Below are 24,082 nucleotides of genomic sequence, written 5' to 3'. Positions count from 1 at the left end.
TATCCCTCATTTCTCCAGCAAATACCTGCTGAGGATATTATGTATCCTGAGGATACTGTGGGGACGAGACAGGCAAAGTCTCTGTCCTCTTGGCGTTTACGTCCTGTAAACAAAGACCTGGATTTGAGACCTCACCTGTGTGTGTAAGAGAGAGAGGTCTGGGTGAGTCATTTCAACTTCTGAGCCCTGGCAAGATGCGATGCCTGTTCCCAACATGGGGAGTTGCTGGGAGATTCTCAGGAGACAGTGCCTTACGAAGATAAAGCATTATTATGCACAGAGCCACTCATCTGAATTTTGAACTTGCCCTCTATTAGCCAAAGGTGGAAATCTGCAAAGGAGAATTATATTGAGGGGTTTCCTTGTTCAGTCAATCATTCATCCAAGTGTTTGCACTGTTCTGGGCTCTTGGGGATATTGTGGGGGCGAAGTCTCTGTCCTGTAGGCATTTACATTCAGAAGCAGAAATCAGATAATCAACAAACACATATATTAACAGGAAAATGTTCTGAGAGTCACGAGGAAAATAAAACCGGGTAACTTGGTGGAGACGAGAAGTGGAGCTACTTGAACTGGGAGGTTCGAGAAGGCATCTCTAGGCGAGATTTAAGCCGAGACCTGAATAAGGAGAAAAACAAGCCAAGGTGACATATAAGGGAAAGGTATTCTGGGCAGAGGGAACAGCACATGCAAGAGTCCTGAGGCAAGACCAAGCTTGACATACTTAAGGAAGAGCAGTGTGGCTGGACACAGCAACAAGGGGAAGAAGAGGTCGTGGCATGAGCTCAGAGAGGCCAAAGGGCCAGATAAAGCAGGGCTCTGTTAGCCGGGGCAGAGGCTTTGGGTTTTGTTTTAAATCAGACGCAGAGCTGCTGAAAAGGAGCTGCAGGGCAAGGGTGGGAACTGAGTTGGGATTACTCTGGTGATGGTGTGGAGACTAGAGGGGAGCTAGAGTGGGAGCAGAAGAACAATTTAGGAAGGGATGGCAGGGGTGTCTGTGAGTGAGGACGGTGGATGTTGGTAGATGACAGCGGCATGGGCCAGAGTGATGGCAGAATGGAGAGAGGTGGGCACGGGAGGGCTAGAGGTTGGAGTGAGGGATACGTGAGAACGACTCGGGTCCATGCTGTGCTAATTTTGGAGGAAACACAATTTACCAAGCAGTACTAATCCCATTCCCTTGGCACGCTTCTGCAAAAGCGAAACCTTCGGGGAACCAGGAGGAAACGAGGCAGTTCTAATCCTACCTAGACACACAGAAGCTTCAAAAGGAGCATATCGCTTACAAAGGGAAATTCTTACCCCGTTCCCCTCCCTGTCCTGGGAGGTCTCATTGAAATCCTTTGCTTGTTTGAAAGGGCAAGAGAGATCCTGCTTTAGCAAGTAACGAGCGGCGCTTAGATGCCTTGGATGGGCTCTAATTCGGATTAAGCATTAGTTTAATGCGGAGGGGTTTTCCGGAAAGAAGATGAGATAGATGAATGACACAGACAATTTAATTAATCTTAGAGATGGGGCTTAAAAACCAGGGGCCAAAGCATGTGTGTGTGCATGTGTATGTGTGAAATGGGTGTTGATTTGGTGGTGTAGGCAGCAGCGGAGGGAGGGAATACTTGATTTCCCTGCCACCAGGTTTAGTGAAGTTTCTCTGCATTCCCCACAGGGCGGGGTCCTCCCATCCATTCAATCCCAACTTACTCAGTGTTGAGCTGCGTCCCATCCCGTGGTTCTCTCATTCACAAAGGGCCAAAAAAAGGGAGCGGGTAGACCTTATCTCAGGTGAAACAAAGGCCGCAGAAATCTGCTGACAGGTATGAGAATAGAATTGAACCGTCACACGCCTTTAAACTCCGGTACCATTACCTCGTCCTCTGCCTGTAACACATAAAGGATCCAGTCTTAAAGAGGGACCCCTATAATTCCTTGGGAAACACATAATTCTAAGTTGTATTTTGAGGGTGAAAGCTTTATTTGTTTAATGTAAGCATTTTAAAATATATCACAATTTCTTCCTGTTAAAAAACCTACCGTCCCCCCTGCTTCCTACCCCCTGACATGGAATTGGCCTGGGCCGCTTTCTTTCTCAAGGAGTCCCTGAGGTTAGCTCTTTGGAAGTTAGGGCTCAGCGGCAAGGACCGGTCCAGGTCCCCCACCCTGTACATTCCCAGGAACGAGGCAGAAGCTGCGGGCAGTACTCGTCAGAGCCAGTGGAGGGTGAAGGAACAGCACTTCAGCACGGATGAGGTGGGAAGGCCCTTATCCGACAGTCGTCAGCGGCTGCCTCCTGGGGGGGGGGGGGGAACCATATGTCCCCAGGCCTACGACTGGCCAAATGAAATTCATGGCTAGGAATATGCATCCGTTGGTTTTTCTTTCAGCTCCTGCAGCTGTCTGATGAGGGGCGACGGAGGAGCAAATATCTCTTTTGTGGGCTGAGATGCCTTCTTATCCAATTGCCCCTGGTCTTTCTATGCAGCACTACCCCAGCCTGCCCCCTGCGCAGGCAGCCAGGACCACTCGCCCCACAGGACATATGGGTTGGGAACGCACCTTCTCCAAGTGTTACTTTCGAAAAGCCAAAGGAAAGAGTCGTGGTTTGAATTCAGGCTCCTAACTCCTTGGCAAAAATAAAAACTGAGTGGTTTCTCCTTGAAAGGGGCGATCCTCTTTTATATGGGAGCTGTGACTGCCACCTGGTGGACGAAGTTAGCTGAGCAACTTCTTTCTCTTTTTGGCCTTTTCTAATGCAGTCTAGCACTCATTTCGTCATTTCTTCATAAATACAACAGGGGAGTGTGGAACGTGTGTGTCAGGCACTGCGTTAAGTGCCTGGGGACAGGCTGTGGGAACAAAAGGGTCAGGGTCCTTGCTTTCATGTAGCAACTGGAGGGCCTGTGGGGTGACAAGTGGCTTGCGGGGTAAGCCGCTCCATTAGAAAGAACCTCGCAGCCCGTGGGAAAGACATTGGGTGAGGAAGGGACTTGGGCACAGAGGCTGCTTTGGAGAGAGGGACCCCGGGGGCCTACTCTCAGGAGGGTCCTTTGGGATGAGATCTGAACCCTGAGAAGGTTCTGGCTTTGGGAACTGCTTTCACCCACCTGGCTCTCTTGACATCCTGCTGGTAGTCCCGTCAGAGGCCGTCCCCACCGACTGCCAGTGGAGCACAGGGTGGGCCCAGTGAGAGTGAATACGCTGGTGAGGCGTGGAAGCTGGTCTTCTCTGGTCCCGGCCTCTGCCCCACCCCTGTGGTGGCCGTGGGGGCACTAGCTGGTGTCAGGTCCAGCGTCTCTCCTGCCAAGAAGACAATCAAACACTAGAGAAGCACCAAGAGGACTCTCCACCATAATTCTCCCCCCTCCCCAGATGCTGCCCAGGTTATGAGTGGCAGCCTAGCGTTCAAGGTCACCCAAGGAGGGCCTAGTAAATGCCCCAGGCTTTACATTGGGACATCTGAGGAACTACATTCTAAGGAGCAAGACTGAACAAGATATACACCGACCTTTACAAAGACTCAAGCGAAGCTATAAATCAATTCAAACTCCCCTACCCTACCTGTCTGCCAGAAATAAAGATAAATATTATCCAGACTCTCAAATAATCTATAGTTTTAATTATACATTATCTGGCATGCACAAATCCCCCAGAACACCAGGATTCAAAAATCAAGTAACCAAAAAACAAGAAAGAAAAAAAGTGGTTGCACGGATCCTAATGGGATGGGAAACCACTCTGATCAATACGTTCTAGAAAATATTCTGAAGAAATTCAGAGGCAGAAAACTCAGTTTCCATTTCATTCCAGAACTGAAAAACGTAACTGAAATTTAGAACTTGATGGCAGGTTAGTGAATTCGTGGAAAGTGGACTAGTGGACTGGTCTACAGAAAATAACCAGATGGAAGCGACGACGGAAACAAGGACGGAAAGAGCAAAAGAAATATACGGAACAGGGTATAAGAAGACTTAATATGTGTAGCGGAGTCTCAGAAAAAAAGGGAAAGAATGAAGCAGAAGCAACAGCTGGAGAAATAATAGCTTAGAATCTACCAAAGCGGATAAATGATAGCAAATCACACATTCAAGAAGCACTATGAAGTCCAAGCTGGATAGATACAAGAACACCATACTCAGTCGACTATTTCGTGATAAAAGTGCTGAAAAGCAAAGACAAAAAGAGAATCTGAAAAAGAGGCAGAGGGGAAAATTGCATCACTTTTTTTTTTTTTTTCAATGTGTAGTTTTGAGAGACAGAGACAGAGCACAAGCAGGGGAGGGACAGAGAGAGAGGGAGACACAGAATCTGAAGCAGGTTCCAGGCTCTGAGCTGTCACCAAAGAGCCTGACACAGGGCTCGAACTCATGAACCATGAGATCATGACCTGAGCTGAAGTCGGATTGCTTAACTGACTGAGCCACCCAGGCGCCCTGAAAAATTGCATCACTTTTAAAGGGGCAGTAATCTGACTGACAGTTGACTTCTCAAAAGAAATAGCAATGACAAGACAATAGAATTTCTTCAAAGTGCTGAAAGAATAGCAGGCGAGCTTGAATTTGATATTCAGCAAAAACATTCTTTAAAAGTAGTTACAAAAAGGACTAAGTGAATTCATCACCAGTACAACCACACTAACGTAAAATGTTAAAGTTGTTCTTCAGGTAGAGAGAAAATAATCCCATTTGGAAAAACAGGTATGTGGGAATGAATGAAAACACAACAGAGAAGGTAGATTTATCAAAATTTGGTAAGTCAAAATGAATACTGACTGTATAAAACAATAATAATATTAATGTCTCATGATGTTTAAAATACATTGTAGAATTACCAAAAAAAAAAATCTATATGCTGTTTACAACAGACATTATAAGGAAAAAAGGTTGGAAGTAAAATAATGGAGATATACCATGAAACAATAACCACCAGAATATATTCCAAGAAGCATCATTAGAGCTAACACTTCATAAAAATCAAAGGGTCAAATTACCAGAAGATATAACAATTGTAAATGTGTAGGCATCTAACAGCAGTTAAAGACCTACAAAGCAAATACTGACAAAACTAAGAGAAGAAAAAATTCAGAGCTATAGAGGATGATTTTCAGCACACCTCTGTCAGCAACTTATAGAACAGTCTGACCTTATTTAACTGATAGTACAAAACACATAAAAAGAAATCAACAAGGATACATTAAGAAACCTAGATAAGGGGCTCCTGGGTGGCTCACTCAGTTAAACATCTGACTTCCACTCAGGTCACGATCTCACAGTTTATGGGTTTGAGCCCTATGTCAGGCTCTGTGCTGACAGCTCGGAGCCTGGAGCCTGCTTCGGATTCTGTGTCTCCCTCTCTCCCTGCTCCTCCCCTGCTTGTGTGTGTGCCCGTGTGCACTCTCTCTCTCTAAAGTAAATAAATATTAAAAAAAAGAAACCTAGATAAGACACTTCATAAATTTGATCGCATTTGCATATACAGAACACTAGCCCCAACAACTACAGAATACACATACTTTTCAACTGCACAAGGTAGTTCCCAAAAGTAGACCACAGGCTGCATTCTAACACAAGTTTCAGAAAATTTCAAAGGAATGAAATCATTCAGAGTATAGTCACTGACTACAATGGAACTAAGTTAAAAATAAATAACAAAAAGACTGAAAAGCTCTCAAATGTTTGGAAATGAAACAATATACTTATAAGCAACCCATATGTCTAAGAAACTACAATTAAAATATTTTGAATGGAATAACAGAAATACGAAATACAAAACTTATGGCATGCAGCTAAAGCTATGCTCAGAGGAAAATGTATCGCTTTATGTGCCTGCATTACAAAAAAAAAAAAAGGCTTAATATCAACGATTTAAGTATCCATCACAGGATGTTATAGAAAGAATTAAAGAACAACAGAGGGAATTGGCAAAGCCAAAAATTAATTCTTGTAATAGATTAATAAAACTGATGGTCTACTGTTGAGACCAAATCAGAAAAAATAGTGCAAAAATTATCAATATTAGGAATGAAAAGGAGGATCTTGCAATGCTCCTAGAGACATTAAGAAGATAATAAAAGAATATTTGAACATTTTTTGCTATTAAGCTTTAAAATACAGACTGAACAAATCCTAGAACACAGTTTACTAAATGGACCCAAAAAGAAACAGAAAATCTGAATAATTCTGTAACTACTAAAGACCTTCTTACAAAGAAAACTTCATGCCTAGGTGTCTTCATCAATGAATTCTACCAAATACGTAAGAAAGAAGTTTTAAGTCATTCTCTGTCATGAACACAGAAGTGGAAAGTCTAAAGAAAACATTGAAAAATAAAATTTAGAAGTGTATCAATCATATAAAATGATAATATGCCACAAGCAAGTAGGATTTATCCCTGAATAGAGGGTTGGTTTAACATTATAATTCAATCAATGCAATTCATCACATTTACAGACAAAGGGAGTAAAATTATATAACCATCTCAATAGATTATAGTCAAAGTATTGGATAAAATTTAACACCAAACTAAACTGAAAATAGAAGGGAACTTCCTTAATCTGACAAATACCATGATTAAAAAAAAATTTATAGTGACTAGAGTACTTAATTATTATTATACCTAATAATAAAACATTGAAACTTACCTTGAGGGCAGAAATAAGACAAGGATGTTCACTATCATTTGTATCCACCTTATACTGGAGGTTTTAGCCAAAATGAACTGGATATCCATATAAACAAATAATGATTCTTAAATCTCTATATTATACTATTCCTAAAAATCAATTCCAGGTGGATTGAATATTTAAATGTGAAGTGTAAACAATAAAGCTTCTAAAAGATAGCCAAGAACTTCTTGGGATAGACAAAGATCTATTAAATCAAACACAAAAAGTATAATTCTAAAGAAAAATACGGATATATTGGACTAAAGTTAAAAACTTTTATTTATTATGAGTTCGTAGACAGCATAAAAAGGTGAGTCACAAGGTGAGAAAAAAATTACAATACATATGACTAACAAATAACTAATATACAGAACATATTTTTAAAAAGTCCTCTTAACGACTGAGAACCAGATGAAAATCCCATATAGAAATAGACAAGAGATTTAAACACAAAAGATGGTATCCAAATAGCCAATGAGCTTAACTTCCTAAGTAATCAGGGACGTGCAAATTACAAGAAAGCAATATCACACTGTGTTGGTTAATTTCATATGTCCTGTTGGCTAGGCCACAGTACCCCGATATTTGGTCAAACATTGTCATAGGTGTTTCTGCAAAAGTATTTTTTGATGAAATTAACATTTAGAGGGGTAGACTTTGAGGACAGCCGATTATCCTCCATAGTGTGGATGGATCTCATCCAAACAGTTGAAGGCCTTCATAGAAAACTAATGACCTCTCTTGAAGAAGGGAAAATTCTGCCAGCAGTTGGTCCTCAGCCCTGAACTACAAGCATCAACTTTTCCCTGGGTCTCCAGGCTGCTGGCCATTCCTGAAGATTTTGGATTTGCCAGCCTACATTCTTATGTAACCCAATTCCTTAAAACCTTTCTCTCTCTGTCCCTCCACACACATATACACTCACATCATTATTGGTTCTCTTTCTCTGGAAAGCCCTAATACACATACCCATCAGAATGGCTAAAATGAAAAACACTGACAATGCAAAGTGAACATGTGGAGCAACTGGAATTCTCATGCTTTGCTGGTGGAAGTGAAAATTTGTACAACCACTTAAATACCTGTTTGTCAGTAGTTACTAAAGCTGAACCTATGAATACCCTAAGCAATAAAGTATACCCCTTGTGATATATGTTCAACAAAAGATATATTTTAATGTTCCTTGCAGCACTATTCATAATGGCCTCAAACAGGAAACAACCAAATGTTCACCAACAGTGGAACCGATGAATAAATGGCGGTGTAGTCAAATGATGTACAAACTCGTGCCATACCTTGTATCTCACAAACACAACTTGAGTGAAGGAAGTCAAACACAATGGGCAAACCTAATTGATGCGGTTTGAATTGGGAAAGAAGGGAAAGGGATTGGGTCTGGGTGAGGACATGAGGTGCTTCTGCATTGCACCATTTCTGAACGTGGGTGGCTATTACATGGATATATTTAGTGTGTGAAAATTCATCCATCTGGATACTGATGATCAGTGCACTTTTCTGCACGTATTTATAATTCAATTAAAAAGATTCATTTTAAGAAAAATATGTCTCTGCCTATTACTTTGGGGGAAGTCACTCATTTTGGAGCTTTAGTTCCTCTGCTATAAAATGCTGCATGGATTTAAAAGGGTGGTCTATGGGAAAACCATTTGTAAAGTATAAATGTAAAGATATTACCATGGGCACTTCATAGGATATGTACTCAATAAATGTGAAATGTTAAGTCTAAGTCTAAGGGAACTATCTCTATGTGCCAGATGCTTAAAATGCCTTATTTTGATTTAACAACCCAGTCATGTGGAGTTTACATCTGGGGAAACGAGGTTTTTAGAGGGAAAGTAGCCTCCAGGTAATCCAGCTGGGGAGCAGCAGAACCACGATGGGCCTCAAGTCGGCATGCGTAAGCCGCCTACCTCAGGCCCTTGGCCCAGCACAACATATGCCATGCCAAGGTCTCACCGGAACCCTGTGGCAGTAAAGGGTGCCGTTTCCCCTCCCCTCCCCCCAGGCCCCCAACTTCATTGACTGACACTCCAGATCGGTCAAGTCCAGGGTCAGCTCATCACTCGGAAACCTTTCTCACCCTCAGCCACGGGAAAGGGAGCCCCGGTGTCCTGCTTCCTTTCCCCCATCCTCTTCTTGGTTCAGCTCATTTCTTCAGAGGGCTGTGCCCCCACGGTCTGCTCCCCACCCCCGAGTGATCTGGTCCCCAAACCTCAACACCACTCTCCAGCGGAGTGGTCCACCATCCCCGCAAAGAAACCCTTCCGGGTCCCCCGCCCTCTAAAGGGTGGTCTCCCGAGTGATCACCGGGCGGGCGTCCCTCCTTCCTCACGCACATCCCCTGCCCACGGCCTGCCCCGCGATCCCGCTCCAGCGCTCGCCCCTCAGCCCCCGCCCCGCCCCGGTGCCCGCCCCCCTCCCCCCCCCCTTCCCCCCCCCCCCCCGCCCTAGTCCTCCGACGTGCCCGCTCACTGGACGTCGAGCTCCGCCGGTCGCTGAGGAAGCTCCACGGCGGTTGCGCGACCAAGGCGGCCATGGCGGCGGCCGGCAGGGAGCAGGAGCGGGACCTGGCGCGCTTCGTCTACGTGACGCGCTTCGGCTCGCACCGGTGCGGCGGCGTCTTGCAGCTGGGCCGCCGCCGGGCTCGGGGCCGCGGGAGCACCGGGCGCGGGGCTGGCTGCAGCCCCGAGGAGCCGCGGGCGGCGGCCCGGGCCGGCGCGGAGCTGGCCCCCGGCCCCCGGGCTCCCGCGGCCTCCCCACCGGCGCCGGCGTCGAGCGCGCGGAGCGGTCCCCAGGCTGCGGCGCGAGCAGGTGGCGCCTAGGGGGCGGCGGGCGTGCGGGAGCGGGGCGCGCCGCCCGTCGGGGGCCGGTCTGGGAGTCGGCCCCCGCGTCCGCTGGGCCGCCGTCTCAGGGCGGTGGGGCGCCTCCGGCCTCGGCCTTCACTCAGCGTCCTGTCAGCCCTCCCGCCCCGCCGCGGCCAGCGGCCCGCGGCCTTGGTGCGGGGTGGGGCAGTGGGGCCGGCGGCGGCCAGGCTCCGCCTCCCGTCAGTCTGGCTGCCGGCACGGGGGGCAGAAAGACGGGTCCCTCGCGTGCCCGGCGTCACGCGTGCGGCGGAGAGGGCGCCCAGGGGCACACGTCGGTCATGTGAGGTCAGCCCGACCGACAGGGAAGGGCACCGGAGGGAGCCGCCGGGGTCCCCCAGAATGAGGGGGGCGTCGGGGTGCTTCCTAGAGCTCAATGAATTTACAAATTCGCTTGAGCAGAACTGACATCTTTACCCTGTTGAGTCACTTCCTCTCTGAAAACATTTCTTCCATCTGCTTCGGTGTCCTTCGGGAATGTTTTCCATTTGAAACGTTTCCATGGGTTTTGCGTATATCCTCTTAAATTTATTCTAGGTGTGTGGCCTTCTCGTCTGTTCCTCTTCCGTAAAGTCCTCTAAATGCTTGTTGTTTGTATATAGGAAACTTCTTGATCTTTCAAAAATCACCTTTATTTAGGATTGATTTATATACATTTTGAGGCGGTTGACAAGGTTAAATTCTTTAGTAACTCACCACCGCAGTTAAGATAGAGAGCAGTTCCTTCTGGAAAAGTCCTGCCTCTCTTTTGAGGGCTCATCTCTCTACATGTGCTTTTTTTTTTTTTTGGAAAGTTTATTGAGATATTCACAGTTCATTCGACTCGCCTATTTAAAGTGCACAATTCAGTGCTTTTCAGAGTTGTACGACCATCACCACACTCAATTTTGGAACATTTCTATTGCCCTCCAAAGAACCCTGTACCTATTAGCACCGTACCCTGTATCCATTGACACTCACTGTTCCCTTTTACTGGCCTCCCCTACCCGTAACGCCAGCCCTAAGCAAGTGCTAAACTTTCTATCTGCATAGATTTGCTTTTTCTGGACATCTCGTGTAAATTGTGTCATACAGTATATGAGCTTTCCTGATTGTCTTCTTTCACTTAGCCTGTTGGTGTGTTAATTTTAGGTCCTAGCACTTCACTGCATTCTTTTATTATTAGAATAAGTTTTGTCACTGTTCAGGTATACTATGGTATTATTTGTAAGTGAGATCATTTCACTTCTTTTTTACCCATTCTTATGCCTGCCATGTATCAAAATATCGCCTGTTTTTATCTTACTGCACGCATAATACTGCATACATCAGCTAATACCTCGAGTACAATGTTGAATAGTAGTGGAGATTGTGGGGTATCCTTGCCTTATTCCCGACCTTAGGGGAAATGTCTCTAGTGTTGCCCATTATATAAGGTACTGGCTTGAGGACCAAGGCATTTATATTTAAAATATTAAAAAGTATTCTTCAACTTTTATTTTTTCAGTGTTTTTATCATAAATGGGTGTTGAATTTTTGTCAAAGGCTTTCTCAGATCTATGGAGATAAATATATTTTATCCTTAGATTTATTAGTATGGCATGTGATATAAATGGATTTCCTAGTATTGAACCAACCTTGCATTCCTGAAATAAAGCCTACTTGGTTATGATGTGTCATTCTCTTAAAGTAGTGTTGGACTCTGCTAAGAATTTGTTTAGGTTTTGGCATTGGTATTTGTGACAGATAGGGATCTGTGGTTTTTCTTTCTTTGTATGTTTTCATCTGGTTTAGGTATCAGAGTTATACTTACTTCATAAAAGGAATGAAAGTAAACTTTTCCTGCTTTTCTATGCTCTGGAATAATTTATAGAACAGTGGGACTACCTGGTGTTTGAAGGTTTGGTAGAGTTCTTCTGTGAAACCATCTGGGTCTAGTGCTTTTTGTGGGATAATTCCTTAACTTTCTTTATACCTTGTATGGATATTGCTCTCTTCAAGCTTTCTAAGTCTAATGGTAATCTGTATTTCCCTAGGAAATTATCTATTTCATCGTTTCCAAATCTGTTTGCATAGAGGTGCGCAAGTGGTATTTTATGATTTTTAAAAAATTTCCTGGGGCACCTGGGTGGCTCAGTTGGTTAAGCGTCCAACTTCGGCTCAGGTCATGATCTCGCGGTTCATGAGTTCAAGCCCCACGTTGGGCTCTGTGCTGATAGCTCAGAGCCTGGAGCTTGTTTCAGATTCTGTGTGTGTCTCTCTCTCTCTGACCCTTCCCCGTTCATGCTCTGTCTCTCTCTGTCTCAAAAATAAGTAAATGTTAAAAAAAAATTTTTTTAAATTTCTCGTGTTTCAGTGCTTATTTCCAAATTGTCATTTTTTTTTTCTGTATGTACGTGCTTTCTCCCTTTTTCTTGAGCAAGTTAGCCAGTGTCTTGTCTATTTTGTTAATTAAAAAAAAACCAGGATTTTGATTTATTAATGAGACATCTTGTTTTTCTGGTCTCTTCCTCATTAAAAAATGAAGATAGATAATAAAGATGAAACATGCTTTCTTTTGGTTTACTGTGTTCTTTTTATACTTATTTTCAGCAGGACATTTCATTCATTTATTTTTATTCTTTTTATTGATAAAAATACTTAGTGCAATGAATTTTCCTTTAATAACTATTATATATCCCATAGATTCTAATACGTAGTATTTTCAGTGTCACTATTTTTTTTTCATTCTGTAATTTCAGTTTGTATTACCCTTCTCACTGTGGAGTTAAAGTTTAAAAAAATTTTAATTTTCAGGACTTTTCTTTTTGTTTCTATTAGTAAACTCTAGTTTTATTGCACTGTAGTCAGAGTGTGTGTAAGGTCTCCAACTTTATGGGTACTACCGATGTTTTCTTTGTGACCTAATTTATGATCCTTCCTTTTTGTTCTTTTTCTCCCCCAGAAGCCATGCAATTGAAAGACTGTCCCTTTAAATCATGCTTGCCCTTTTAAATTGAGTCAGTCCCATTAAATGGCATGTTTAGTACTTTATGTGGTGTCTAGGCCTTTAAATTGACCATTGAACTCCCTTCCCTGTAATTTGTGCTATGATCCATAGGGTTTTGTCTTAGTGTTTTCAGATTTAGGGTGGATTCAGTCTTTCTGTTGCTCCAGCTCTCCTGCAGGCACTTTTTCTAGTGTCCTTCCTTTGGCTTCCCTGTTGGCTGCAAAGCCCTGCTTGGGGTGGGGGTGGGGGGGAGCACATGGGATCATAGCTCTGCGATTCAATGATTTTTCTTATTTTACTTCCAGTTATTTTGCAGTTTCAGTGTTCTGTGTCTTCAAGTAATGCTGAGGGCGTGGTTTTATGCAGAATTTTCAAAAGGTGAAGTCGTTTGGGGTGAAATTTTGGGAAGTCAGTTACCACGCCTTCCCCATTGTCTTCAGTGACTCTGAAATCCTAAACTGAAAGGTTTTGAACAAGAGAAGTGATAAGGTTGGATTAATTTAGGCCATTGCTATCTATATAAGGGAGATTGAATTGGAGGTAGGCAAGACTGAAGCCCAAGTTGAATAATCTATATTCTGTATATTCTGTAATCTATATTCTATAATCTATATTTGTGTGGTATCCTTCCAGATTAAATTTGCTTTGATAATTTAGATGTATAAAATGGTACTCTGTATAATTTGACTCCTGAGAATGAGCTGTGGTGGGAAGCCTTCAGAGATACCTAAGCAGGGTCATTATTTTGGACTTCAAGCCCGTCTGATGGCCTCAGTGTTAAAAGGCACTCAGGTTTTTGTTTTTGGGTGGTTTTTTTCCTGGCCCCTCTGCTGGGGATTAAAAAATCCAGGGGTAGTATAAAACATTTTAGCCCTGGGTTTCCAGCTTCTTTGAATAATAGAAACAAATGAAAGTCCTGTTCTAAGAAGAGGAAAGAGTATGGTGGTGGTGGTGGTGGGGAGCTCTACAGCTTTGGCAGGAAGCCAGGACAAATACAATGGATTCAATAGAAAGCCTGTATTGCTTTAGGGCCACAAATGGCGAGGACAAATAATAGTCCCTCAGCAAGGTAGTGGATTGGAAGTGAAGAACACTGAAAGCAGGTGAAGAAGCTGGTGGGGAGAAGGGAGGGGATACATGAATTCGTGCTGGAGATCCCCACCTATGTCGGTTAGAAGTAACTGGGTAGGCAGGATTATGAAAGCAGAGTTGCGCTGTTGTAACTTTACCCTGTGCAGACCTAAGGTGTCCGTCTTTCCTCTAGTTGGCTTCTCTTTTGGGATTTTTGCTGCTCCTTTGTGGCAGGGGTGACAGGATCAGATCTGGAAGAAGGAGAACTACGATGGGGTTGGCTGGGAGACACTGGAGTCTACAGCCCTGGTAGGGGGCACAGTGGTCCAGTACAGAGATGAAAGGCCTGACCTAAGGCAGAGCAATGGAGCTGGCACACAGGACCAATGACTGACGGAAAGATGGAGAAGGAAGGGTTCATGCCAACTCTGAAGTTTCTGTGCTAGGCAGCTGGGCAGAGGATGGAGCCCTTAACTTCAGAGCCCCCCCTGCTGTGCTTGGGCGACCAGGAATAGAGTTAAGGGAGAGAGGTCCTGGCATAGATTTATATTTAAACCAAGCCAGAAAGTGCTTAAGTTTTACTCAGTTTTGGGTGGATTTAATATTAATATTACAGGGACATTTATTAAATGCTTATGCCTAGCTCTTCTTGGGGAACCAGCTGAATTATTTGTTCAACAACGTGAACGTGTCCCCCACTGTGGACACTAGATTAGGTGCTCGTGACATAGATGGATCAGACAAATATTCCGCTCGTAAGGAACTTCTAAATGAATAATGTGAATATAAGCTAGTAGACATGAATGCTGTAAGATGGACCCCATCAAAAGGCTTTGATAGTTTAGGGAAAGGAGAGGCATAAAGGCAGGAAATCAAGGGACATGAATGGAGAAATTCCTAGTGGGATGGTAGAAATTATCAAGGGTATTGGCTTTGAAGTCAGAAAGACATAATCTTGGCTCTGTCATTTATTAGCAGTGCGATATTGGCCAAGTTAGTTAACCACTCTGATCCTCAGTTTCCTTATGTGTAAAATGGGGATAATAGTTCCTACCTTAATAAGTCACTATAACGACTAAATGCAGTATGTAATGTATGCATAGGGCCCAGCCCAGTGTTTGATATGGAATAAATGACCAGTGAATGTTGGCTTACTGAACAGAGATGGCTTGAAGGGAAGGGGGTGGTTATTCCAGTGAGTGGTATATAGTGAGAATGGACTAAATATTTATAGAGTGAATGAAAAGCAAGTTTTGGACCATATTGTGGAATGCCTTGGAGACAATCATTTTATAGTCACTGAAGATTTTTGAGTGGTGGAGTGAAGCTATCAGAGACAGTTACACTTCTGGAAGATAAGCAAATTTATCTTCGGCTGTTTGTAAGATGCAGTGGAGTTTAGAAATCCAGGGACAGGCAAATCAGGAAACTCTTCTAACATTTCAGGCAAGACTGATAAGTTGGTTCTCACAGAACTTGGGAGATGTATTCATAATTGATATATCACAGGGGATGACAAATACTATTGTGGAGGTACAAGTAAATGCTTTCAGAGTGGTGAGTAATTTGAGGATGAGAGAATTAGGGAAGACTTCACAGTGGCAGAAACTCCACGAGAGTCCCACATGTTGCTGAGCTAGGAAGGAATTCTATGTGGGAAAAATGTGTGAGCATAACCCTGGGATTGGATCCATGATGGAGAGTGATGAGGGAAGAACTAGAAGCATATTTTGAGTGGATAGAAACTGTGCAGAAAGAAGGCTAGAGGAAGCTTGGAAACACGAGTTGGGACAAAGCCTTTGGTATGTACTGGAGCTACCTTCAGTGAAGTATGCAAAACAGAAGGAATGATTTCGTCCTTTCTCTTTTTCGCATCCCCTATACTCCTTGACACGTTTTAGATCCCCGATAATTACAGGTCGACTTGATGGCTCCTATCCTGACCCCGGGGAGTAATGTGTAGGTTAGGAAAGGCTTACAAATGGAAAACATTTGGAATGATGCAAGTATAGTATTCCAAAGGCTGAGGCATTTAAGGGACAAGGGTCCATATGGGTAAATGAAGAACAGAGATTTCCCAGACTTGAGTTCTTTTCCTATGCCCTATCTGCATTTCATCTGTACTATCATTTGCTTAATATATTTACTTAATATGTGCATTTTCCCCTCTCGACTAAATTTTCATTTTAGAACACGTTACATCATTACCTCAGCGGCAAGCCTGTACCATTTGCCACAGATAGAAATTAATTAAAAGCAATCTAATAAAGGAACAACAATATTATTAAATTCTAGCCAAATAGCTTGTCTAATAAAGGTGGTCTGTGGTCATAAAGAGAGAGGAGCAGGTCTCAGGGAAGTCTTAATGACATACTACTTCCAAACTTTCTCCTTGATGTAATCAGAATGAAAAAGAATGGGAGAGAATGAGTTTCTCACTGTGTGAGTCAATGTTCTTTAGTGCTGTGTGTGTGCCCCACACGGAATTCGTGGTGTGCTTCTAAGAAATTGGGCAATGCCATTTTAGAACATACTCTAATTCGCTAACAAATGGAATGCTTACTGCATTTCTAATGTGTATGGTATTAGATATTGGATCTCTAATAAAGAATAAAACAACATGGTAAACGTTATGATTACTGAGCATATAGGGTGCTTTGTGAAATCAGAGAAGGTTCCTGGAAAGCTAAATATTGAATGAGTGGAAGAAAGCCAGGTATAGAGTGGTGATGGCAGGGTAGGAATAAGGTGGGTAAGTGTTTGGGTAGGGGAATATAAAGGCTTTCAGGGAACACATGCTTAGTGTTTTATGATTTTGTCTTTGGACACACAAGTCCTTGGGTTTTCTTCTCACAGTTAATATTTGGGAAGGCAGCATGGTCTGGTGAGTAGAGAGAGGAAGCTTATTCATTCCTGACAAACCTTTATTAGTACCTACTGTGTGTCTGGTAGTGTGGCTAGAAAGATGACTAAGACCCACATAGTTATTACCCTCTGGGAGGTCACAGCCTAGTGGAGGAAACACATTATAAACATGTGATATAAAAGTGTGCTAAAGGGGCACCTGGATGGCTCAGTCGGTTAAGCGTCCGACTTCGGCTCAGGTCATGATCTCACGGTCCGTGGATTCGAGCCCCAAGTTGGGCTCTGTGCTGACAGCTCAGAGCCTGGAGCCTGCTTCGGATTCTGTGTCTCCCTCTCTCTCTGCCCCTCCCCTGCTCATACTCTGTCTCTCTCTGTCTCCAAAATAAATAAAAACATTAAAAAAAAATAAAATAAAAGTGTGCTAAGTGCTCTGACCTAAGCAGTCCTAGAGCCAGTGCTGTTCAGGGGACTGTAGAGAGGAGGTGACGGTGTGAGCTGAGTCTTGAAGAGCAGGTAGAAATTTGCCTGGCAGGTGTGTGTGTGTGTGTGTGTGTGTGTGTACACATGCATGCACACAGAGTGTTTTAGCCAGATAGAACAGCATGTGCAAAGGCTAGGAAGGATAAGAGCAAAACATTTGAAGAACCACAGGCATTTTGAATAGTTGAAAGCATAATGTGTGTCTGGAGTTGAACGGAGAAGAAAGGAGAGTTTGGAGATGCATTGGGTTAAGATGTGGCCTCTGGTATTTGTTTATTCTATTGCTGATTTTTTTGGGACTCACCTTTCAAATCAAAAAAGAAAGGAGATTTCTAAGGGATTTCTAGACATTTCTAAGGGAGTTTGTCTCTAGTTTTCTTGGTTTTCTCCCCCAGCATAGTATTAGCTAGTTGGTAAACTGGTAGCATCTTGTGATCAGAAATACACCAATGAGTGTAAAAATCCCCAAAGAGAGCTCAGGAGACATTTATAATTGTCTTTGTTCTCAGGATAGTGAATCCTTTAAAATATGCACTGGCCTTGATATTTTACCTTTCACTCTCTCTTTTTAAACTTAGGTTTAACCCAGAAGAATTTAGCTAAACAGTTTGATTTCCCTATACCTTTGAATGAAGCTTCGAAAGTAATGATGAAAAAGAAAAAGGTATATTATTATAAAGGAGAATGAGCAATATTTGAATTTTAGATTAACTTCTCTAAATACAAATGTGTGAAGATATTCAACAGTAAAAACAGTTCCATCTTTTGAAAATTTAATTTACTGAAATGAGAAAATAGAATTAATTTAGCAGAAATAGAACTGGGTTTGGAAATATTTATTAACTATAGAGAACAGTCCTTCCAGTGTTTGAAGATATGAACACATTTTAATCAAAACATAATGGGAGATTTTTCAAAGCATAAAAATATATGTTCCACAGAATATAACAAACTCTGATAGGTAGTGTAATATAAGGAGAAAATCATGGATTTCGCAGAAAAGAATAATGTATCTGTATTAATGACATATTGCTCTTTTAAAGACAAGGGACATACATTTACTTCCTAGAAGAAAAGCTAACGAGGATGAACCTTTACTGCTGAACCATTTTCACCTCTGGTTGTCCAAATGTCATGGCAACTTGAGTGTTTTCAACATATTCGAGATCAGTAGCTCTACGAATCTTTGTTTTCCACCATGGATCTTAAGCACTTCAGCTTAAAGAAATCGTTAGTTGATAATGACACGTCAAATTGTATTGTTTCTGAGCTTTGAGTTTATATGAGTTATAATCCATGTATAGTGTAAAACAGCATTCAAGGTGACTAACCCCAAATGTCATTTGAGTGTGCACCTGATCTTCCCACTATACTAAGAAATATTTCCTCCAAGAATCAGTTCCTCTTGGGTGAAGAGAACAGAGCAATAGCCAATATTTACTTGTAACTACAATATGCCAGACATTGGGGTACGTGCTTTATGTATATTTTTCATTAATCCTAATAATCCAGTGTATGAAGCTATTACTAGATGAGATGTAAAACACTTGCCCATTAAAAATCGAGTAATTTCCCAGTGGAATAGAAATTCAGTATTTTCATAACTGTTGAAAACAAAATTGAATGTGTTAGAACCATTTAGATAGGACCTTATAGGCATTGCCTTCATCCAGGGTAGCTCATTTAAATAGTACAGAGAGGAAATGCTAGGAAATTAGCAGAAGAGATCACTGATCATGGGAAAACCGTCACATTTAAGTTTTAGGTCTGTAAGTGCTAGAATTGCCTTAGCGTGGTTTCAGTTGAGGTACAACACGGTTCAGTCACTGCCAGTTGCCTCTGTCAAAATGTATTTCCACCTTTCTGCTCGGTGTTCCTTAACTGTGTTTATATTTTTAAGGTTCGCATATGGAATAAAGTATACAAAGTCATTTCTAGAATGCTTGAAGAAAATGAAAAATACAGACTCAGGCTGAAATACCAACAACTATCCAGTGAAAGCAAGTTAACACAGTTGATTGTATGAAAGAAGACTGGCTTTCCTAACAGGTTAGTCACCCTTGGGTCACATTAGTCTAGTAGTTTTCCTAATTGTCACATGTGGTGTGCAGAACTGTAGAAATGAGGCTACAACTATTCATCGTAATTAAAAAGCACAAACAATGTTAAAGCACTGAGTTATAGACTAGACCGCCGATGTAGGTGTGAGTAGAGAAGAGCAGAAGGTAAATGTTGATGAGAATTTACTGAGCGAAAGGACCACACTTGCTTGTGATTTAATGGCAGCTTTAAAAAAAATTTTTTTTTTAACGTTTATTTATTTTTGAGACAGAGAGAGACAGAGCATGAACGGGGGAGGGGCAGAGAGAGAGGGAGACACAGAATCGGAAGCAGGCTCCAGGCTCTGAGCCATCAGCCCAGAGCCCGACGCGGGGCTCAAACTCACGGACCGTGAGATCCTGACCTGAGCTGAAGTCGGAGGCTTAACCGACTGAGCCACCCAGGCGCCCCTAATGGCAGCTTTTTAATAGAGATTACAAAACTCATCCATATTGACGAAGACAAACATTTTAACTGCAATATAAAATTACACATCCTGTGTCACTTCTTATAGTCACTTCCTTTCCATGGATGCTGCAGTATAATTTAATGCTTTTGACAAAACTGCTCTTGAATTATGGCCTTGATGTCATTATTTCATTCCTGGGAAAAAACTCATAAATTAAACTATGTTCTAAAGCTCCATCAACAAGGAGGCAAACCATAAGAGACTCTTAAAAACTGAGAATAAACTGAGGGTTGATGGGGGGTGGGAGGGAAAGGAGGGTGGGTGACGGGCATTGAGGAGGGCACCTGTTGGGATGAGCGCTGGTGTTGTATGGAAACCAATTTGACAATAAATTTCATATTAAAAAAAGAATGAGTTGATATTGTGGCCAGAGAAAAATTAGATGTGATCTAGTATATTTATTAAAGTCACTGGAAATTCTGGATTCTCAAACAATTAAGTTGGATACAATTTATGTAACTGATAATGCCACATCAATTGATAAATCATAATAGTTGTTTCCTTTCCTTCACATGCTTGTCCTAATACACATGTTACCATGCTGAATGCTTCTGTAGGCTCTTACTACAGTCACTCGATGACAACTTCAATTTTGACAGTCAGTAAATCTGCAGAATTTAATTTTGTGAAGAATATTTTCATAAGATAATAATTAGGACAGAATGCCATTTTGTAAGCAATGTTACACTGGAAACTCATGACTGTTAGTGTAATATTGCGTCAATAATAGCATAAGTTGTTTGCTATAGTGGCATATAAACAATGTTCAGATTAGTGATACTCGGTTTTATTTGTTCAATTAAGGAGAAGAATGAGGCAGATGGGGGGATTAGGGAGAAAAAGTAGTCCGTGATTTATTGGGAGAAAAAGATGTTTGAATAGGCAGAACAATGTGCAAGAAACCTGGACATTGTTCCAAGTGTTAATCCAGATCCAGTTACTTTAATAAACATATTAGATTACATCTAATTTTGCTCTGGCCATAACCTTGATCTTGTCAGTCTCTTGTGCCTCAGTAAGAGGGCTTCTACTAAACATCAAGTAATCTTGTAAGAATTATTTAGTAATTTAAAGTAATATGCTATGCTTTTCCAGAAATAGCCTGTTATAAACAAGTATCCTTGTAGTTCATTATTTTGTATTATAATTTTAAACCAGATTACAAAAACTAATAGAAATACATTTAGAAATGTATTATGACTCTTATTTCCTAATATGTATTTATTAATGGGAAAACCAGGACTAGAGGCCAAGTTGAATTTCCCCATATATTTTATGTTGTTCGTAGACTCAGATTACACAAGATGAATCTTCTTATCATCTTCTGGTAAGAATTCATTTATATGATAATTATAAAGTATAGACTTTGTTTCCTCCCCTTTTGTATCTTCACTTCTCCAACTTTTAGTGTATACCCATTGCTACTTCCAACCTGTTTCCTTCCTTAAACCCAGTAAGGCCTCATTAAATATTTGTTGAAATTTAACAAGCTTCATTTGGCCCTGTCTTAACAGTGCTATTGTAACTACTCTTTCCATGGTCCACGGTTTTTGTTTTTTTTTGTGTGTTTCTGTTTGTTAATATCTCTTAGTTCTATTTTCTCTTTGAACTTTTCACATTTAATATTATCTCACTGCTACTTTCAGTCTTTCTTTTTTAGTGTCCTGGGAGCTATGACATGGTTCACTTTCTGCCTTTCTGACTGTATTTTCTGTGTATTTTTTAATTTGTCCCTTCTGTTACCACTTGATATCCAACGCTACCCTAGGAGTAGTTGTTGGGTCGACTCTCTCTTTACATATTTATTCTGAAATAATTTACCCATTTTATAGCTTCAGTTACTCTTTCTTGATGTATGACCCCTAAATCTCTCTTCTGCCTTTGACCTCTGAATTTCTTCAGGCTATTCTACAGTTATTTTAAAATATTACATGTTTTAAATCGAACGCATCATCTCTCCTCCATTTATTTCAGTTGTGTCTTGGTTTGCTAATTACCTGGGCTCATTAAATTTCTAGGGAGAGATGACACCAGTTTAATGGGGTTTGGAAAGTACTAGAAAAGTAAGATGGGTGTTGGAAAAAAGAAATCAGACTTTTGTACATGGGAAGGTGGGGGAGGGAAATATATTTTAGACATGGACGTGAGCAAGTTCATGGAGTCCAAGAAAATGTCCAGGAATATGTAGTTTGATCAAAGCTCGTTTATGGAGTCCTTGTGAGGGAAGGTATAAAAGTCCACTGAAACTGTATTTCAAAGGGTCCTATGTGAGCACTGGACCAAGGATTTGTACTCAGTTAAGTAGACAGTAAAGCAACATGAAACATTTTCTTAACCCTTTATTCTAAATGATTTCAAAAGTACAGGAAGTTTGCAAGAAAAATTCAAAGAACTCCAGCATAACCTTTACCTAACTTCACTGATTTTTAACATTTTGTCACATTTGCAGGTTCATTCTTAGGCACTTTCTCTCTTTGTCTGTGTGTATGTATGTGTGTTTAAAATATTACCCCTTGGGGTACCTGGCTTAGTTGGTTAAGTGTCTGACTGTTGATTTTGGCTCAGGTCGCGATCTCATGGTTCGTGGAATCGAGCCCCATGTTGGGCTCTGCACTGATAGCATGAAGCCTGCTAGGGATTCTCTCTCAGCCTCTCTCTCTCTCTCTCTCTGCCCCGCCCCTGCTCATGCTCTTTCTCTCTCTCTCAAAATAAACATTAAAAAAAATAAATAAAATATTACCCCTTAATACTTTAGTGTGTATATCCTAAGAACAAAGATATCTTTCATAAAGCCACCCAACAATGATCAAATTCAGGAAATTTATGTTTCCTTTTGTAATTAATAAATATTTTGTGGAAACTTAATAAAAGACTATGCAAATACCTCAAACATCACCAGTATAGAACATTTTAGAGCAGTGGATTGATCAGATCTGCATTTACCTCAGATCTGATGTTACTAATGTGGAAAGGTTTGGAATGGAGGCAAGATAGGAAATGAAAATCCAAGGATTCTAACAGCAGTCCAAGTGAGTGAAATGCACTTAAATGGGAGTGGCAGAGTTTGTGGAGAGGAGACAAAGGATTGGCCATAGGAGATAAGAGAGATCATCTTGAATTCTGAGAATGAGGAGATAAGAAAGAAGGAAGTCAAGAGAAAGGACCCATTTTGTGAAGCTACTGAGTTTCATTTTGGCATGTTGAATTTTAGGTGATAGTGAGGTGTTCAGGTAGAAATTCCAAGCGAGCAGCTTGAAGTTTCATACTGAGGCTAGTGTGCAGTCTATGGTGCGTGAAGGTCGTAGGTAGTTCTGGCAGTGGATGTGCATGAAAACCTCAGTGTGAGGATGGGAGGAGAGGAGAGGAGGAGAACAGAATGTCGGTGATGTCTAGGATGAAGAGCAATTCTCAGTTTCAAAGAGTGATTCTGGGTGCTTAATCAGGAGTAATGAGAAGTGATGGTGGGGTGGAGGGGGATACGGATGAAGCTTGCAGGAGACCAGGGGCTTGGCAGTCCAAAGGAGGGCAATGGCCTTGTTCAGTGAGAATGTAGGGGTACAAAAAGTAGGAGTGTAGAAATAAGTCAGCTAGGAACAATGTCAGAGTTCCTAGAAGTAAGGCACAAGTGCCAAATGATGACATTGCCCAAGCAGTACCCTGGCTTGTGAGTGCCTTGAAGTGGCCTGGAGATTAAGGCCTTTGTGACACAGTTTTTGTGACACAGTTTCTGTAAATGGGGCTGTTGAAGTCGTCAGTATTATTGGCCGGTGCTGGAATGGAGAAGAAAAATCTGGAAGTAAAAGTTACCAAAACAGTGAATACAGAGAATGGCTGACTGTTGCTTTGCAATGTTAGAAAAGTTAAAATATTTTAGTGACTATTAACCGTTTTATAGTAACAAGAATCACTTTTGTCATCTTTTATTTAGGATTAACCTATCTTTGGATCCGTTTACCAAAGAAGATTGTGAAGAGTTTAAAGATGGAACTTTAAATTGAATCATAATTTTATGTTAATTTTGGTGTGTTTTGTTGGTATTGGGACTTTAATATTTGAATAGAAAAACTACCTTCTTTATAAATTAATAGTATTTGTTTACAAATTAATTAAATATGGTTGTATGCACACAAGCGTTATGCAAGTGTTTTTCAAGGGTGAATTAGTACTTATTCTGTATTCTTTTAAATTAATCTTATACATAAAATTTAAATTGACATAGCAATACAATTGCAGGCATTTATATTTACCAATGTTTCCCTTTAATGAATGTGTCTGCAAACCACCACTTTATTCATCCCTTATTATGATATAACTGCTTTAAATTAAACTTCGATTCATTTAAATTGTTTCTGGCTTTCTTTTTCTAAATTTCCCAATTGTCTTATGATAAAAACCTACAATTTACATAGTGACAATTATTTTTGGTGTTAAAACTAATGGTTATTTAAGCCATCTTTTCATCCTAAGGAAAGTTAGAAAATTTATGCAAATTCTAAATTGTAATATGGAGTATTTTAGGATAAGAAACATTCTTCTCCTTTTCAGGCCCCTAACTAACAGATACATTCATTATTTTTTTTCAGTCAATAAGT

The 24,082-nt window shown here is 41.3% G+C and overlaps 1 protein-coding gene and 1 long non-coding RNA gene across 4 annotated transcripts; one reads left to right on the top strand and one right to left on the bottom strand.

Moving 5' to 3' along the window:
• Positions 1-291: 291 nt before the first annotated feature.
• Positions 292-9,213, bottom strand: LOC115521902. Its single transcript, XR_004343943.1, has 4 exons — positions 9,149-9,213; positions 3,099-3,291; positions 1,699-1,875; positions 292-618 (listed from the first exon to the last, which is right to left on the bottom strand). It is a non-coding gene; the product is annotated as an uncharacterized LOC115521902 (long non-coding RNA).
• Positions 9,154-24,082, top strand: CA1H5orf47 (chromosome A1 C5orf47 homolog). Of its 3 annotated transcripts, XM_030327392.1 has the most exons (5): positions 9,154-9,487; positions 17,500-17,585; positions 18,822-18,921; positions 20,779-20,817; positions 23,419-24,082. In XM_030327392.1, the coding sequence occupies exons 1-4, from the start codon at positions 9,211-9,213 to the stop codon at positions 20,796-20,798; spliced, it is 483 nt and encodes a 160-aa protein (XP_030183252.1). In that variant the 5' UTR covers positions 9,154-9,210; the 3' UTR covers positions 20,799-20,817; positions 23,419-24,082. The 3 variants fall into 3 exon arrangements, 1 of the variants encoding a protein (XP_030183252.1); XR_003971200.1 differs by lacking the exons at positions 9,154-9,487; positions 17,500-17,585 and having other exon boundaries at positions 18,835-18,970; XR_003971201.1 differs by lacking the exons at positions 9,154-9,487; positions 17,500-17,585; positions 20,779-20,817 and having other exon boundaries at positions 18,835-18,970.

Source organism: Lynx canadensis, chromosome A1 (genome assembly GCF_007474595.2).
Source record: "Lynx canadensis isolate LIC74 chromosome A1, mLynCan4.pri.v2, whole genome shotgun sequence".
NCBI classification, from domain to species: domain Eukaryota; kingdom Metazoa; phylum Chordata; class Mammalia; order Carnivora; family Felidae; genus Lynx; species Lynx canadensis.
This window is presented reverse-complemented; position numbering and strand designations above follow the sequence as displayed.

Excerpts from the sequence above, each read along its gene's own strand:
- CA1H5orf47 (XM_030327392.1), top strand. The coding sequence starts at position 9,211 with ATGGCGGCGGCCGGCAGGGAGCAGGAGCGGGACCTGGCGCGCTTCGTC. Across the intron at positions 17,586-18,821 it reads TAATGATGAAAAAGAAAAAG|GTTCGCATATGGAATAAAGT; the intron begins GTATATTATTAT and ends TATATTTTTAAG. Across the intron at positions 18,922-20,778 it reads CCAACAACTATCCAGTGAAA|ACTCAGATTACACAAGATGA; the intron begins GCAAGTTAACAC and ends TGTTGTTCGTAG.